At 47.7% G+C, this 19475-nt stretch overlaps 1 protein-coding gene across 4 annotated transcripts in view; it reads right to left on the reverse strand.

Annotated features, from left to right (window-relative positions):
- The window catches only part of GTF2I (general transcription factor IIi), a 1434650-nt gene that overhangs the window by 1278883 nt on the left and 136292 nt on the right, over nucleotides 1-19475 (reverse strand). For all 4 annotated transcript variants that reach the window (XM_086954596.1, XM_086954597.1, XM_086954594.1 and 1 more), the window contains exon 6: nucleotides 8376-8404. In XM_086954596.1, coding sequence (XP_086810722.1) covers nucleotides 8376-8404 — 29 coding nt within the window. The remainder of the gene's footprint in view (nucleotides 1-8375; nucleotides 8405-19475) is intronic.

The following is a 19475-nucleotide window of genomic DNA, read 5'->3' on the forward strand; positions in this document are numbered from 1 at the left end:
AGCCTGCAAATTCACCTGCCTCCAGACCTGCACCACACCCGCCAGACCAGGTACCAGCAACAACCACCTCAAGTGCATCCTGCTCAACACCCGCTCCGTCCACAGGCACGCCATCGAACTCTGGAACCTCCTCAACACAACCGCGCCGGACGCCGCCTTCCGCGCGGAAACCTGGATGAACGCCCCCGACATCACCATAGCCATCCCGGATGGCTACATGATCACCCGGAGGAACCGCGCCAACCAAACCGGAGGAGGCATCGCCATCGTCCACAGAAACACCATCCGCATCACGACCAACTCAGACGACACCCTCACCGCCGACGAGCACCTTCACTTCCAGATACACACCGACCCCAAGACCACCCTCCGAGGCACCCTCATCTACAGATCCCCGGGACCACGCAAACAATTCAGCGAAGCCATCGCAGACTTCATCAGCCCGCTTGTCCTCACCTCCTCAGACTACATCCTCCTAGGGGACCTCAACTTCCACCTGAAAAACAACAATGACAACACCACCACCCTGCTGGACAACCTCGGACTCAAACAACTGGTGAACACCCCCACCCACTACGCCGGCCACACGCTTGACCTAGTCTTCTCCTCCAGCAACCACATCTCCTTCAGCCACTCCACCGAACTACACTGGACAGATCACAGCTGCGTCCACTTCAACTTCAGAAAAACCACGATCTACCATCACCCGCAACAGGCTCCCCGAAGATGCTGGAGCAAGATCACCACCAACCAGATCACCACCTCGCTGAGCCAGAACCCTCCCACCACCACTACGGACTCCAACGAAGCAGCCCGCAACCTCACACAGTGGGTCACCAACTGTGCTGATGCCCTTGCACCACTGAAGAATCCTCCTAGCAGACCCGGCAGCAAGAAAGTCTTGTGGTTCACCAACGATCTCAAGAACGCCAAGGAATCCTGCCGCACCCTCGAGAAAGCCTGGCGCCACGACCAGTCAACAGAAAACATGACAGCCCTCAAGAACGCCATCCGCAAACGCCACCAGCTGATCCGCACCACCAAGAGGACAGCATTCAGAGAACGACTGGACAACAACACCCACAACAGCAAGGAACTCTTCAGCATCGTCAAAGAGCTCTCCAACCCTAGCGCCAGCAACAAGGACATCACGCCCTCGCAAGTCCTCTGTGATTCACTCGCCTTGTTCTTCCACCACAAGATCACTGACATACACAACAGCTTCGGCGCCCAGACCACGCACCCAACCACCGAACCAACGCCCCCCACCACCACACGCTGCACCTAGACCCCCGTCAGCACTGAAGATCCCACTCACGTGATGAACACCATCCACTCCGGCTCCCCAGCCGACCCCTGTCCTCACCACATCTTTAACAAAGCCGACTCCATCATCGCACCCCAATTCCGGAACATCATTAACAACTCCTTTGCATCGCTCATCTTTCCAGAGAGCTGGAAGCATGCAGAGATCAGCGCCCTCCTGAAGAAACCCACCGCGGACCCCACGAACTTCCGCGCCATCTCGCTCCTCCCTTTCCCCGCTAAAGTCATTGAGAAGACCGTCAACGAACAACTGACCGCCTTCCTCGAAACAAACGGCTCCCTTCGAGCTAACCACAGCACCGTCATCACAGCCACCGACATCAGGACCCTGCTCGACAACGGGGAAACTGCTGTCCTCATCCTCCTCGACCTATCGGCCGCATTCGACACAGTCTGCAACCGCACCCTAACAATCGGCCTACACCACGCCGGGATCCAAGGAAAAGCTCTGGAATGGATCACCTCCTTCCTCTCCGGCAGAACTCTGAGTCCGCCTCCCTCCCTTCCGCTCAGCGGCCACCAAGATCATCTGCGGCGTTCCTCAAGGCTCCTCGCTCAGCCCCACCCTCTTCAACGTCTACATGAGTCCCCTCTCAGCCATCGCACACCAACACAACCTAAACATCATCTCCTACGCTGACGACACCCAGCAGATACTCTCCCTCACCAACGACCTCACCACTGCCAGAGCCAGCCTCCAGGAAGGAATGAGAGACGTCGCCGAATGGATGAAGCTCAGCCGTCTGAAGCTGAACTCTGACAAGACGAAAGTCCTCATCCTCGGACCATCCCCCTCCGCCTGGGATGACGCCTGGTGGCCCCCTGCACGGGGCACCGCCCCCATTCCCATGGACCACGTACGCAACCTGGGGTTCATCCTGTACTCCTCCCTCACGATGATAAAGCAAGTCAACGCCGTCTTGTCATCATGTTTCAACACCCTGCGCATGCTCTGAAAGATCTTCCGGTGGATCCCCACCGAAACCAGAAAGACTGTCACCCAGGCCCTCGTCACTAGCCGACTGGACTACGGGAACGCCCTCTATGCTGGAACCACAGCCAAACTACAGAAAAGACTCCAACGCATACAGAACGCTTCTGCACGACTCATCCTGGACATCCCCCGTCACAGCCACATCTCTGCCCACCTGAGAGACCTGCACTGGCTCCCCGTCAGCAAGAGGATCATGTTCAGGCTCCTCACCCACGCACACAAGGCTCTCCACGACATGGGCCCCAAATACCTCAACCACCATCTTATGTTCTACACACCCACCCACCAGCTCCAATCCGCCAGCCTCGCCCTCGCCACCGTCCCACGGATTTGTAGAACCACCACCGGAGGAAGAACTTTCTCCTACCTGGCGGCCAAGACATGGAACTCCCTCCCCGCCCACCTACGGCTGACCCAGGACCATCTCTCCTTCAGGAAGCAACTCAAGACCTGGCTCTTCGAGCAGTGGAAGCATCGCCCCCCCCACTCCCTCCCTGCCCCCGCCCAGCGCCTTGAAACCCTAGCGGGTAAGTAGCACGCTCTATAAAATGTGTTTGATTGATTGAGGCATCTGTTAGAATTAGAGGGGATGGAGCCATCCTGAAAGAGAGACCTCTTGAGATTTTCTTTGATAGTCCACCAAACTGCTGCTTTCCTCATGAGAGGAGTGACATTTATCTTGTCCTCAAAAGACCCTTCCGCTTGGCGCCATTGCATGTCTAGTTGTTCTTGAGAGGGGTGCATACGCAGTCTGCAATGCGGAACTAATGGTATGCAAGATGAGATTGACCCTAGGAGAGATTTGTACAGACGAACTGTCAGGGACCGTCTCTTTAGTAATTTGCTGGCTGAGAGGATTAGCTTTTTCGGTCTTTCCTCCAATGGAAAAGCTTTGCAGCTTCTTGTATCCAGAATGAAACCCAGAAACTTGACCCTCCTGGATGAAAGAAAGATGGATTTGTCTTTGTTGATATGCAAACCTAGATGATTGAAAAGCTGGACGCAACTTCTGACTGCGTTTGTGGTTGCCTGAGAAGATGGAGCTTTTATCAACCAATCGTCTAGGTATGGGAACACTTCTAGAGATATTGAAGTGTGCCCAAAGACCTTGCCGTTTCAGTATCTTTCTTAATGTCCTGTAAGGCGTCATCTATGTGCTTGCCAAACAGCATATCACCATCAAAAGGCAGATCCAGAATCTTATTCTGCACTTCAGGGCGAAACAAGGTAGATCGTAGCCAGCCCAGACGCGTCGGGACCGCTGAACATGCTAAGGCCCGAAAAACAGTTGTTGCAATATCCATTGCACAATCTATAATCTCGGGTGACGATCGTTCACCTTCCTCCAGAATCTTTCTTGCATCCGCTTTGGAACTCTCTGGAAGCTGATCAATAAACAGAGAGAGATCGCACCACATTTTGGGATCGTAGCGCCCCAAGATAGCTAGTGCGTTATAGGCTCTAACGAGGAGGCTGGACATAGAGGAAAACCTCTTGCCCACATTGTCCAGGCGCCTGCCCTCAATGTCAAGTGGTGCGGTCAAGGGTGATGCTGGGTTTTTAGATTTTCTTTGAGCAGCTTGAGAGATAAAAGAGTCTGGCTTTGGTTGTCCAATTAGACAGGCAGGGCTATCCTCCGGAGCCTCATATTTTTTGTTCAGACGTGGAAGAACCGGGATTACAGTAGCTGGAGAGTGCATCACCTTTTTACCTTCACTCCAAACGTGCTCTACGATAAGTCTGGAACGGATAGATTTCTTATAAGGCTCCTTAAAATCGTAGAGGAAGCAGTCAGATTGTACCACTGGAACAGGAAGGCCAAACCTTTTAGACGCTCTTTCCATAAGATTATGAAACCCCCAATGTCAGCCGGGGGCGAAACCACAGGGTCCAGAGATGGTGAAGCCGGATATGGGATGATATAATCATCCCATTCTCCGTCAGGATTTGGGATATGTTCCACGTCTGAGGAATCATCGTCATGCACTGAAATAACATCTTGTTTTTCTGTCAAAGGTTCCCCTTCAGGCCTTTGAGACACTGACGCCGCAGAAGTAGAAGGAGGCTGCGGAGGTGGCGGTGGAGGAAGCTGTATGGATTCAGAGGCTTGAGATGGGAATCTCCTCTTTTAATCCAACAACATCAGCTGTAGGTCATTTATTAGTGACGACGGAATGGCCACCATACCTTTTTGAGATGGTTCCTGAGGTCTATCATGAGGAGTGAATTGTTCTTCTGGATGATGCCGACCCAAGTAATAATCATCCGAATCAGAGTCCTGGTACTTCACTGTAAGCATCTCCATACGGACTTTCATCCTCGTCAGAATATTCCTCCTCCAGAGTAACGGTGGAGGAATGTCATTTCCGGTGTAATCTGTCTTTTCTTTATAGAACTTTTTACATCATCGACGAGGGAATCGTCGTCGCCGGAGAAAGAAACTTAGACGGTGGAATGGTAGTCGACGGAGGGCTGATAGTCGACGGTACCGCCGACGAGGTCGACGTCAGAATCATCGTAGCCATCGACAGTCTTAGACGTCGTCACCATCGTCGGCGTCATCACCGGCGACGTTGTCAGTCTTGTCGACGAAACAGAGGTAGGATGTATCGTCGACTCGACGTAAGAATCATCGTCGCCATCGACATAGGCTTCGTCGTCATCGTCGGTGTCATCACCGTCGAGGTTGTCAGTCTCGTCGACGAAACAGAGGTAGGATGTATCGTCGACGATGTAGTCGGGGAACTCTCGAAGACGGGCCAGTCGACGGAGCTGAAATTGTACCTGAGGAAATCGTCGTCGACTGACGGATTTTCTTCTCCCCTCTTGTCTCCTGAGGTGTACTTGAATGTTTCTTGAAAATGTTTTGCTTTTCAGATGGTGAAGAGGTAGTAGAAGGACCTTGGCTTGCCTTCTTACCAGATAACACCTCAGGAACAAGTCCTTCTCCTTTGCACCTTGGTGAGGAGATTTTTTGGGACTAATCCTTTTAGACCTTTCAGAGGTCTTCGGAGAGGCCTTAGCAGGAGTTTCAGCAGATGTAGAAGGGGAGGACCTAACCTTTTTTGTAGACCTTTTTCGAAGATGTTGCTGAGGAGGAATCTTCACTGTCACGAGAAAGTACCTCTTTCTGTGACTTCATCTTCAGTAACCAAGTCAGAAGTCTTCCTTCCCGGTCTCTCAGAGTCTTGGTGGAGAAGGTCCTGCAGATCTTACAATCAGTGGCCTTGTGATCCGGGTATAAGCAATAAATGCAGTCCTTATGCTTATCTTCAATATATAGCCTCTTCTTTGAGCAGGTAGCACAGGCTTTGAACAAAGCTTTCTTTTCTGACATCCTGAAGAGAGATTAGCTGTAGAAAACCAAAGTTGAAGAGAAAACTGAGCAGAGCTCAGTGGATACTCCCTTAGCACAACGTGCGGTAGAAAATCTGAGGCTCTCTCAGGAGGGTTCTAAGGGGTGAGGCTAATCTGATTGGTTGTTGCAAGTTTTTGGTCTCTTTTTTCAAAAAGAGGTGGATATGCTACAAAATGAGATGAGGACTAGGCCTTACTTTCTCTTTTGTACATACTCCTATGGTATTTTCTATTTACCAAGGTTCCCAAGCTGACGGGGAATGATGCAAAGCATGGGAATCTATGAAAGTTTGAATACTGCGGCAAATGTTCTTTAAGTGTCTTTGATGCCACAGGTCCTGCACGGATCCTGTATAGTGCACAGGCACAGATGATGCAGCAGATTGAAAGGGAGATGAATTCAGGGACCAAGCGAAGTCCAGAGTGCCCAGACGGTAGGAGTGCAGTGGTTTCAGTTCTGCATCTTAACCCATGACAAATCTAGGGACATACACCCAGGTAAGCCCTTAAGTTCCCTCGAAAAAGGGTTGGGAAGATTCAGGATACCCTTCCAGGGGATGGTCTGGACAGGGGGGAGGTCACTCCTACGACCTTTGTCCAGTTTTGCGCCAGAGTGAGAGCCAACGGCTCCCAGAGCTGTTTGAACTAGTCTATTCACAGGGACACCAAACGTACCCCTCGTGCAGGCTTTCAGGCTCGGGCAAGCGCACCCACCTGGTACCAATACACTAAATCCTGTCTAGGAGGTGGTCACACCTCCCGTGACAAGATGCCTGTTGATCCACCTTCCTCTGCTCCAGCTTGGCGCAGGAGGACAGATATGAGTCTCTGGTCGGCAGAAACCATTTTATGCTGTCCGGCGCTAGAAGGTTGCCATCGGGTACACGGAGAGCCTTACGGAGGGCTCCGACAGTGCTTGGAATCATACCCGACACCGTTTACGGTGTGGGGGGTATGATTCCAACATGATAGGATTTGTTGCAGCAGTTTGAGATGGTCATTGCGCAATTACGCGGTGCCCTCTATACAGTATATGGCTGCTTTACTGATAACTAAGGAGAATGGACTACGTAGGCTGCAGGGGTGTCCTACTTATGCAGGGGCACCCTCTCACTAAAAACCAAGCACCCTGCCTTCATGATTGCAAATGCCTGCTATAGGGGTGACTTATAGGTTTTACGTGTAATAACCCTTAGAGATAGTAAACCTACATCTTTAGTAAGTGGTGCATGCACCAACTTACACAGGCTGTAATGGCAGGACTGTAGATTAATTTTGAAGGGTCTCTCATGGTTGGCCAAATACTCTCTGGGATACCTATGCCCAGTGTACCTTAGTACCATATACCAGGAACTTAAAAGGGAACCCCAGTATCCACTCTGGGATGTACTTCAGTACATCCCAAACAGTTTAGGGAGAAAGCAGATAGACTGGGGTCCTGATTAGCAGGACCCTAGTCAGACTAGTCACAAACAGCATCACATCAAGCAAAAAGTGGAGGTAACCATAAGAAGCAGATCCTACTTTCCTAAACTTCCTAATCGTAATAGTCCATTGTTTTTAAAGAATGCTCTCTGACAAGATTATGAGTGCAGACATGTGCGTGCTATGCCCGAGCAGCAATTAGTCAATGATTTCCAAACGAGTGGAGCGTGCATTACGTTCCACATGCACGTCATACAGCAACGTATGAATTCATGAAAACTCTTATTCCATCAATGTTCTACTTTAATCATATTTTTAGCCATGATATATACCACAAGTTTCACAATTTTTCACAATTTATATTCGAAACTTCGTAAATCCCATTTGTTTTAAATGCTGAGGAAATGCCTATTCAGGTCTTTTTCAAAAGCATGTGGGAATACGCAGCCTCATTCATGATTACCCAATGCATTTCGGGCTAAAAGCAGCCCTTTTCCAGGGGTAGCTGCAAAGTTAAAACAAAGATGTAACAAATCTTAAACAGCCATCTGTTCAACATGCTTGAAACCCTCTGAATTAATGCAATCAATCTACTATTATCAAGCGGATATTGTAATACTACGTCTATTGTAATACTATCTCCCTCTGTGCACAACCATATTACCTCAATTAAAAACGAAAATTGGAAAAACTCAGTCAGCATTAATGTGTTCCCCAACATTCCTAAATATTTCTTTTGACTAAAATGATCTGACAATCATATGTGCTATGGCCGTCAAACATTTAATAGCCGTACTTACAGCAAATACCATTTATTGGTGAAGAAACAGTTTAGCAGCATCATGATTAATGGCCCTTTAGGTGTTATGCAAGTTTTTGCACTTCTGGAAATGTTACAACCTACCTCATTAATGTACAGCAATAAAAGTTGTAACTTTATACTGTGATAACCAAATTAATTTTTTTGTGATACAAATATTTAACCAATGTCTGATATCAAGAACAAAAACGAGAAACTGAACTGTGCTGGGTTTTCTACTATTTAGAAAGTCTAGCTGGCTGAATGTATTTGTAGGACCAAAAACTGGAAATACGTTTTTAAGTTAAAAAAACAGATTTCCACCAATTTACTCTAGTAAGCAATCTAATCTCTACCACTATATTTCCATTAAGTGACCGTTGGAAGTTTTCCCAAAGGGATTTTGGGTTAATCTAATTTCTTAAGAAACAGCACATTCCATTTGAAACTTGTTAATTACCATTGGCTGCTTACCTTGCTTCACTGCTGCATCTAGGAATGGCCTAAACAAAAGAAACAGATTTGAATTATTTACAGAAATCTCCTTTGGTGGATACTTGCTTTAGGAAACTAACAGAATACCAAGAGCTTAATTACATGATTTCACTCCAATAAATGTAGTCATAGAGATGGCCTGGAAAGGACATCTGCATTAGCATAGTCAATCTCAGGCCAGGTCTGTGTTCCACTATGAAGTCCATATCATGTAGAGAAAATGACCACCTCAATGTTTGAGCCTACCCTCAAGTTATGCCTTTGACAGTACTGTCACTTAGTCAATTTCAGCCACTAAACTGTATTATGGGGCACCCTTTAATCTGCAGAACCCACCTGCTGTAGAGTTATCACAATCATAAGGCGTACTCCTATGATGCAACCCTACCTAGATGTACCTAAGTATACCTAGCATGTATGTAGGTATAGAGCCAAGAATCCCCCTAGGCTAAAGCCAACCTGTGATAAAGTACCCTCTTTCTGCATGGTATGCCCCCACTTTTTGCTGAATTGCTGATGTTCTTTCACTGAGTGTGCCCTGGGCTCCTGGTAATCAGGTACCCAGGGCCAATGTTCTTTCCCAAAAATTGCATTGAAGCCTAAACCCAATTGGCATCTCTGGCCACAGGTCAGCCCCTGGTTGATGGTACCACAGATACCCAGGGTACTGTGACCAGAGAAGCCATCTTAGGGCAGCAGCACTTATTGTGCCGCCCTTGGAGGTCCTGTACCCTAACACACACACTGCATTTGCAGGCTGCGTGTCTTGGTGCAGAACAAAGTGAAGGGTTGACATGGCACACATCCCTGTGTGCCATGCCCACAAACCACTCCCTGGCATAGATCAGTCACCCCTCTAGCTGGGTGCCCTATGCCAGTGGTGAGGGTACAGGTGCGTGAGCCCTGTACCCCTACAATGCCCAGGAATGGACTTGGGCACTGTAAGTGCAGTGCTGCCATTAAGAGTATATGGTGCTACACTCAGACACAATGGGTCACCCTAGGGTTCATGTTGGCAAAAAGGAAAGGAACATCGCCCAACTATGGGGGGCAATGCACACCCCCACACTAGAAGCCTGGGAAAGGAATCCTGACTGGTGCATGTTTAAAGAGAAGACAGTATAGGAAGAAAGGGGGTGCCCTAAAAAGTGGTCCCGTGTATGGGGCCCGTGGAATGCTTATAGAGGAGAAATTTGTACACCACCTCGAAGTATTGAACAAGATGACCTAACCTCCCCATGATGTTCCCCGCTTATGTAATTGATGTTTGTACTCCCATCCGTACTTCTTACAATGTGTAGGTGATTGGGTCCTCTGTACTGTATTATCTAAATAGATGTCTGTTCAATAAATAGATTTAAAAAAAAAAAAGTATTTTCGGTGCTGGGAGATTGTCATTACGAACTCCACAGCACAATAATGGCTACACTGAAAACGGAGTTTGGTATCAAACTTCTCAGCGCATTAAACCCACACTGATGCCAGTGTGGGATTTAATGTAAAATGCATGACAGAGGGTATCTTCGAAATGCCCCCTGAAACTCGACCAACTTCTAGTGACCTGACTGAGTGGCTGCTTAGGCTGCCACAGACAGACATGTTTCTGGTCCCTTGGGTCGAGAGCCTGCTGGTCTCAGGGGCCTGAAACAATGCCCATCCTGGGACGATGTGCCAAGCCTCCTAACCCAGGATCGGCAGGGTTCACAAAGGGGAAGCTTCAAAAGCATGCAACCTTTGTGAGCCTCCCCAGACCATCTGCTGCTTTCAGCAACTGGTCCCCACTAGTTCTATGCCCCACTTTTGGCGGTAGATCTGGGGGGAAAAAATAAGTGAGGGAAAGAGGTGTGCCCACCTCTGCCAAGTTCACCACTCAGGTGGAGGAGACTAGGTGAAGCACAACTCTGAGTCCCCGCCATCTTGAGGATGGGGGACCCAACCAACCAGGGGCAGGCTCCTGCCCACCTCCCTTTGGATGGTGGCACAATGGGTGGTGTACCCACCCCAGGGAAGGGACAGATTGGTCCCTGCCCTTTACCTACCTGTAACGCCCCTGAATCTAGTATTTAGGGGGCACCCGGAACATTGCTTCCTCAGACCCAGAAAAGACAAAAGAAGAACAAGCATTTGCAATGCAATAGGTCTCGCAGCATTAAAGTTTGAGCTACTGGCATTGTAAATGACAATGCTTTGCATTCATTTTTTTTCTTTAATTTGCAATTGGTATATAAACATTGTTTGTGAATGGATAGCTGTTGCTTATGCTAAGCAAAGTTGCCAGTAATATAGAGTGCTAGTCTTGCTTGTTATAAGCATGCTGATTTAAAGCACTCTGATACCTGCGGGTAAAGTTTGCGCTATATAAAAGTGAAAACTAATAAATACATTTTAAAAAATACGAGACCAATTGCATTGCAAATGTTTGTTGAAACTGATCGCCATCCAGATCTATGCCCACCAAGAAAAATAACACTTTCTCTGTGATTTTCAGTTTTACTTAATTCCAATCAGAAGCGCCAAGATTACCTAATGAATATCAAAAAGGAACAGTGCCAAGACTCTGTTCTAGATCTTCACAAGCAAGATCGCGGTACCTACCTAGCGTTTCATAAATTGTTGCAGGCTATCTAAGCACACTGAAGTGCCTGGAAGGCAGCGTGTTGGCGCTACGCAAAACACCAATAACTGCATTAATGGGTCTTTTGCTGGGTAGGAATACAGCATGTCGAGACTAGCTCCCTCTATCACTCCAGATTCTCAAAACATTCTGATGTGCCTTGAAGGCACCACATTAACGCTCTACAAAATACGAAACAGTAGACTAATAATATTTATGTGTATCAAGTTGGAAAACACGAGAGTGCACTCTGCTTTTCTACTCTGGAACATCGTGCGCTCTGAAGTGTCTGAAAGGCAAATTGTTGGCGCTATACCAAACAGCAACACACAGTTGAATCGTATAGATGTCGACATCTTTTTGATGGTTTAGCACTCTGGCAACATAGACCACACATTCTGTGGGTGCCATGAGGGTCTGGGACAGTGAGATAAGATGTCCCTATGAAGACTCACAAATCTTTTATAACAATTGAGCATCAGCCAAACCCACAGGAATCTAGAGCATGAATTCAGTGCCACCAAGATATACTTGTAAGCCCCATCTGATTGTATTGGGCCGCAGTGGTCCAAATATACACAAGCGAGTGGTCTGTCTGATATCAATAATGGTGTGTGCTGGACGTGCCACGGTGGAACTCTTAATATGCAGACAGATGTCGCATTTTAGGACAACAATCTTTGTCTGCTTAGTTAATCCTGGCCCCAATAGCGCTGTTTCAGTAAAGAAACTTTCGCAGTAACTCCTGCGTGTGCAGAACCCAGACCCTCATGTGCAGCTAGTATTAAGCCTAATCTTTGATCCACGTTTGGTCATATTTTATCCCCTACTCCAGGAATTTGGCCATACAGAATGTTATCCATCTATTCTCGTGCTAGAACGAGTGATTGCAGCTATGGCAGCAGTCTGTACTGCCCCTTTTGCGGCTTCACCAGCCAAGGAATTCCCTTCAACATGAACGCCATTACATTGATGACTCAGCATGTGGAAGATGTGAGCTCTTGGTGTTTGTTTTTCAACTCAGCTACCTGTTCCCAAAGTAATTTATGCTTAATTGTGCAACCTTTTGAGACTTTAAACCCTTTCTGACCCCAGTAGTGAAGATATTCATTGTATGACTGGACACAGTAAAAATGAATTACACACAATCAGTGTGGGGAATTCTCGATCCGTATTTATTAGAGCCAGTAACCGGGCTTTTAATTCTGCCAGCTGCGCTGTGCAGTTTCCTAGAGACTGTCTTTGACCTGCTAGGATGGAACTTGCCTTCCGGTAAACCACCCCTCACAATCGCACATACAGAGCTGTATTGTTTACTTCTTACGGCGGGCTGAACAGATCCGTCAGTGTAAATAATATACTCATACTGATCTTGTTCCATTATTTAATTTGGGAGAGGATATTCTTGTTCGTATTTAGGAATGCTTCAGTTTTTAGTGTAGAGTCAAATTTCTAATCTACATCTGCTGCAGTGAGAGAATTAGCCAATTGTATCCATCTTGGATGTAAAGCTTTAGCATTTGGAAAGTTTGCCTTTGTAACAGCTTCCAAGGCTTGTACTGGATTTACAACAATTATCATTTCCCCCGAGCGTGTGCTCTTTCTCTTACTACAGCAGTTTATAATGCGGTCAGAATTTTTTCGGTTGAAGCAAAACAAATTTCTGTGTTTGTGTACAAGTGTGATTTATATGCTATAGGTATAGTGTACCCGGATTGATCCGCTACAACACAGATCACCAAATTTGATTTAATAGGTTGGAGCAGCACACACTTTTCTAAAAAGTTAGCTGCCAGGCTTTTATCTTCACTTGAATGCTCATATCCCAAAAACAGGACACCGAGGTGGGCTATTTTTGTTTTTTTAAAGTTGAATTTATAGCCCTCAAAGGCGAACCTAAAAATTATTTTGAAGTAACTCAGTCACCCTAGCTGAGAACAACCAGGGGCTATTCTTATACCCTTGCTGAGAACAGAGGGCTTGAATCTGGTTAAATATCTAGTTTTAGGTGCTATATTTTGGCAGAAAAATTCATTTGAGATATCTAAGGATTTCAATTTTATCCACACAATATTATTCATTAAAGCGGCACTGTGTGCATTCTGTACTGCAAATTTTTTTGTGCATGCGTTCAGTTGTCTGTAGTCTAAAACTAGACGGTGTGAATTCTCGGGTTTCATTACAGAAAACATAGGATTATTCATTGAAGTGGGGAGAGTTTCAATTGCATCCTGGTATTCAAGTTGATCTACAATCTCCCTGACTTACTTCACTTCTTGTTTTATTGGATACTGTCTTTGTTGAGTTGGAGTAGTTTTTACTGGGATTACATTGTGAGGTAACTCAACATCCCTCCGAACATCCCACCCAACATGGTCGCGATATAATCCTGGAGCAAGTGCTACTGCCAAAACTCCTGTGCGTACGAAGGTTTTAAAAATACTACTACAAGGCCGAAAAAGGCCGGTAAAATTAACGTTTCTCCCTTTGGGCACGCCACAATGATCTCAGGCGCCAATCCTTCAGCCAAAAGGAGGTCCTATCCATAAGTTAGGTTCTTTTAAAAGAGACCTTTAATTTTTCCAGGTTTGTCCCCCTCCATTTGGAATATTATTTCATGTAACCTTTGTGGGACACTTACCCTTGTATCAAGTGTCTCCACTGTGATATGTTCATTCAACTCCGCTGTAACCAGATATTCAATCAGGTTCTGGTGAACTATTGTTACTTCTGCTGCACTGTCTAGCATCGTCAGAGCCCATTCCCCGTTCAAAAGTAGAGTCCTCAGAATTCTGGGCATGTTCAACTTTAAGACCTGCTACCACCTTTTTAAATTGAGATTTTAATTTTGATGATCTTTTTTGGAAGTATAGTCTGAAGTGCATTGCGTGTCTCTGCACATTGTACGCTCTTCTCGTCTGTGTCCTGACTGTCCTCTCTGACTTTTTTTGATGAACCCTAGAAGGAACTAGAAGAACATGTAACAGTATCCTGATACCTGTCAGGTTTTTTAATGTTCTCTCTATTTCTAAGGTACACTCCTGTCAAAGTGCTTCTGCTGAGGGACCCACTCCTAGATTGTTTTCTATTATTTTGTGTTTTATTATTAACATCCCATTTCTTTTTCAAAGAATCAGGTGCTTTTCAAGACCAACCGTTAATTTTGGTTTTGTTGCTCTAGCATTCAAATTATCTCTACCTAATTCGGCATAAATGTCCAATAATTTTAGGCAATTCCGACTTCTGCTGTGCAGAAGGGATATCCATCAAATGGTAAATAGCCACCTCTGCTGCCTCCCCTTTTATGTTCACAGATACCTTTGCAAAATTGGCAAACAATTTAATCCCTGCAACAGACCTTTACTCCACAAGGCAGACATGGGCCACACTGGTAATGATGCTGGCTAAGGGGAACATCGCTAAACATTGGGCAGCATCTACTGCTCCCACGCTCACGGAATGGTGCAAATACATGGACATAGCCATGATGGCAGAAAATACTATATATGAATGCAGAGGTTGTCCAAAAAAGTGGAAACTATTGTGGGGAGGATGGAACACCTATAGAGGGGGGTATATGTGCTTTACCAACAATGCCTCAAGAAGTATAACGCAAAGAATATCACAGCTGTAATGAGACGAAATTACAATGATGCAACGCATGAGCAATAATGTAACGTTTTAAAGAAAGGCAATAGCTACTGTATAAGAAAAAATGTATACAAAGCTGTAATGTAAGTGAATGATATACATGTGCCATTTATGATGCAAAAAAAAAAAAGGTTAAATAAAAACAATTTCATCCCCAAGTACAGAGCAGGTTTTGCACCACACTCATTCTGCATTTGTTTTAACACATCTGGTATCACTGCTATTGACGCAATACCATGTGTTCTAGTATATATTGCAGCAAAAACAGTTCACCCTGTGGTACAGTCCTCTATCAGGGGAGCTATCCCCATTGGCAAGCAAATTGTTAGCATTCTGTGATTTTCTTGTGGGCCTGTGAGTAGAAACACTGCCTCTAACTGTGTGATTTTCTGAGCTATCCAGAATGGCATTTGTTCATGCTTAGTGGGCATTTTACCATTAACCGCGTTCAGTGTTTGTGGTGTTATTTTAGTTGCAGTCTCACTTTGTGTTTAGTGTGTGGGAAGGTGCCTTTAAACCAGCTTATGTGCCCCTGGTAGGTGAGCGGAACTTCAAAATCCTCGGGTGGACAATATTCTTCTGGTATTTCACCTTCAGTGTAAAAATTAAACATATGTGTGCATCTGCTGGGAATCGGATCCATGAATAGAATACCTCTTTTCTGTATGACTTGTGTGCCTCAAATCACGAAGGTTGCTGTCCCACCCCTAACTGTGACTACATATTCTGCAAGTTTTAAAGTAAGGGCAGCTCTGACGTTTTCTAAAATGTTTATTGCACGTTTCTGCTCTTCCTCCCCTGCTGCATTCGCACGCAATGCTGGTGCAGCGTCTTCCTCAGTCATTGTAGAAAAAGTTTCAAGGAAACGGAGAGAAGGTTTTATGCACAATAGGGAAATATTTATCCTTAAAGCTTGATAAACCTATTCATAGGATAATCCTACTCAGCTGTGGCGGATTGTTCCCTTCCCACTCCAGACGTTTCTGGATAAAATGTGAGTATGGGTCTCTCAAACCGCACGACTGAACTACTCAGATTTGACCGTTAAATAAGCACCAAACCAACATTGGCGGCGCCATGCCGTGTAGTTTCTATAAATCTATATAGGATCTGCGCATTTAGACAACGTAACTATGGGTTTGGTATCCACACTGATTCCAGATACCCCCACAGGAAAGGTTAGTCACAGTGCCTCTATGCGCTCCTCTTACTAAAGAGTGAACAGTCTCTGGCAACTATCGAACAGGACAACCCTGATCCCTCAGAATTGTGGAAACAGTACACTACTTTTCGCTCAGTCACTCGTGCTTACTACGTCTCAGATAAACACAAAGAATAAATGGTTGGGGCGTTTTCAATAAGCATTTATTGAACCAGCATCATTCTAGTGTAAAATTGGAGTGCTGAAACAATAAGACAGAAATAGATATGCATGATTAGATGCACCAATAGAGTAAAAGGATGGTAGATTCTTACCATAGTGCTAAAAAATGAATACTTACAGGTATAAAAATACATGACAATAATAAGGTGTACTCCTTTGATGCAACCCTACCAAGATGTACCTACGTGTACCTGGCATGTATGTAGGGGAAGAGCCAAGAGTCCCCCTAGGATAAAGCCAACCCCACTACCTGAAGTGAGAGTCTGTGGGACCCTGTATATGGATTGAGATGGACACCCCGTCTAGGATGTCAAACCACTGCGAGCTGCAGTGTCTGCGTGCAGGAAGCTCAGCGTCTGTCAGTGTGTCAGCATGGAAGTCCTTTTTCTTCACTCCCCGCTTCAGCAAAGATATGGTGTTTATATACCCAAAGTGCTACCCTCAGGGGATCCATCTTGCTGTGTCATGTTGGACTAGGATGACAGAAGGAATTACCCTTATACATTGTTATTATGCAGTAGATAGTAGTTCTGCTGAGAGTTCAAGAATCCTCAGGCATAATGAATGAGGCTAGGTTTCTGAGAAAACCCCACGTCATTTAAGCAGGACAGTAACTCGGTAAAAGATCAATACCAAGAACAGTTGTGTAGTGTAATTGCAGGGGAAATCTAGGTGTAAGGTTTAGTTACTACCTGAGCCTATATGGGGGTACCTGTATGAAACATAACACCATGGACAGTAGTCTGTGTCAGGAAGCAGGCCCCTAGCCATTCTCAGAGGTGGATGCTCTAATTTGGTACCTGGGGTAGGCCTGACTTCCAGCCATTGGGCTCGCTAGGAGTCATCCACTAGCCCAGGAGGTCCTAGTGGCATCTTGACCAAGAGTGGTGGGCTACATTCTCAGGTTGCAGACACTGATGAACAAGTTACTTACCTTCGGTAACGATATATATGTAAGAAACAGTGGTTAGTATTAGATTCCTTACCTTAGAATATCCCCAGGCGTCAGACTGGATCCGGAAACTTGTGTAGCAATACCCCTGCGCGTTGGTAGGCGTCGTCCGCGGCTCCGCGTCCGTTGTCATTAGCGCCGGAATGATGTCGCCGGAGTACTTACGACACAGAGTGTGGGTGTAGCGGCCCAAGAGGCATGCGGTGTTGACTGAACGCAGTCCCAAACTTAGGGACGAGAACACTTTCTTACCGAATTGCTAGTACCTTTTGGATTCCCGATCGGGAGGAGCCGTCGGGAATGCGGTCTGGGAAGTAGAGGCCTGGATAACCAGGCTCTCGGGGTGGGGTGGGTGGACAGGAAGCATGGGTCGCCGGGAGCCGGCCGGTAGCGTTTGGCCACGTTCCTATCTACAGGCTGACCTGTAGCGGGCTTGGACCAAGTGCCCAAAAGAACGTCACACAAGGCCTCATTAAACGGCAACAGAGGCTCAGCCGTGCTTGCCTGCGGTTTAAGGATCTCAGTGAGGTTAGTCCTCACGGCAGCGACGGGGAGCTCCAGGCCGAATGCCTTTGCCGCCGAGTCAACACTGCACTGTAGGCAGCCCCCTCCTCCATAGCCACGGTTGGAGGGGAGACAAAGCCAGTGTCTGGCGAAGTGTCCAGCCCACTGGCATCCCTAAGCTCACATGTCCAGTCCTGTTGAGACTGGCACTCCTGTGCCAGAGGGTCCACAGACCCCTCCTAATCCCCCTCGTCACCCATCACCTGAAATTCAGGTTCAAAGGATAAGGCCGGTTCATTGAAGTTAAAATCTCCAAGCGACGTCTAGAGCGGCGCCCAGCGTTGCCGCCCGGCGCCGGAACCGAATCGAGAGTAGGATCAGGGACGGCGGCGCTCGAAGGCGGCGCCGGGGGTGACACCCTAGGGGCTTATGCCGGTGAGGTCGTGAAGTCGACCAGCAACGACCCGGATCCGGAACCGTGTCCAGTGGGGGCCTGGGGCGCCGGGACCGAAGTCGCCCACTGTGCCGGGGCCGAAGTGCCCGGGGGCGTCAGGGCAGAAGCACCCGACCCGCCAGGCCCACCAGTCGGAACCGCTGTGCCCGAAGGCGCCGCGGAACCCGACGAAGGAGGGAGCGACCTCATGGCCATGAGGTAGCGCTCTATCTCCTCCAGCGTCACGTCATGCCCAGGGACCGGGAGGTATGGGGCAGGCCGTGACGCCAGTGACTCCGGCGGTGTCGCGTGGGCGGAGTCACCCGAACCCCCGGCCGCGTCACGCGAGCGTCGAAGAGCAATGACTCCTTCCCGACCTCTCATGCCTCCTACCGGAGGATCTTGAGCCCGAAGACCGATGCCGACTCTTGGAGCTACGACGACTCCGACCCAGCAACCGGTCCCTCGACCTCCTCCTGGACCGGGACCTTGAACGGCACGGGCAGACTGCCGGAGCTTAAGTTGCTTGCGGGACCGCTCCCGTCTACCCTTGGAAGTCAGAGCCCGACAATCGGAGCAGGCTCGGTCGTCGTGGTCTGGGCCCAGACAATGAAGACACCGGCGATGGGGATCGGTAACAGACATCAGTCGGCTGCAATCGACGCAGGGTTTGAACCCGGGCATCCCTATCGGCACCGTAGGAGTCGAACGACTCGAGAAAAACAGATCAAAAGATCAAAAAAAGTTTAGTCAAAAATTGACTAAGGGGTAGAGCTTCTCCGGCTCTGCGCCAGCTGGCGCAGAAAAAAGAAGAACTCACGTCAGCGCGCGAGAGTGGCGACTAAGTACTTCGGCGACGTCATTCCGGCGCTAACGGCGCCGACGGACGCGGAGCTGCGGACGACGCCTACCGACGCGCAGGGGTATTGCTACGCAAAAGTTTCTGGATTCAGTCTGACGCCAGGGGATATTCTAAGGTAAGGAATCTAATACTAACCGGTTTCTTTCAGATACAATTCTCACTTCAGCCACCTCACTCTCTGTAACCTGAGATTGAGCATGTGTCAGTGTAGGGAGATTGGGGGTGGGACGGTTGGGGCACAGTCCCCCTCAATGGTAAAACACTGTCTTGTAGGAGTCTGTCTGGCCCACGTCCTATATTTCCTGTCACGGTGACTTTGGGCCAGAAGGGACCATACCAGTTTAAGACTTGGGGTCCTCACCTGTCAGAAGGTAACCGCTAGCCCTCAGGTCTCCACACTGTGAATGGCATCCTCCTCTTAACCCTTACTCATGTCCAGAGCCTCGGGTATCCTCGGTTTAGGGATTGTACCACCAGAGTTTTTGGGGTGCTCTTTGCTGCCAACCCTCCTGGATCTTTTCTGGGCATGTGGGACCTAACAATTACCTTCCCATTCTAAGGACACCATGGCCACAACGCGGACCGATGTCTCACTACAATTCAACCCCTGTTCCTCCCATCAACCCTCCTACCCCCCAAAGCACACTAAATTGACCTTACTGATCCTGCAAACCTGCCC

This window comes from Lissotriton vulgaris, chromosome 2_1, assembly GCF_964263255.1.
Source record: "Lissotriton vulgaris chromosome 2_1, aLisVul1.2, whole genome shotgun sequence".
NCBI classification, from domain to species: domain Eukaryota; kingdom Metazoa; phylum Chordata; class Amphibia; order Caudata; family Salamandridae; genus Lissotriton; species Lissotriton vulgaris.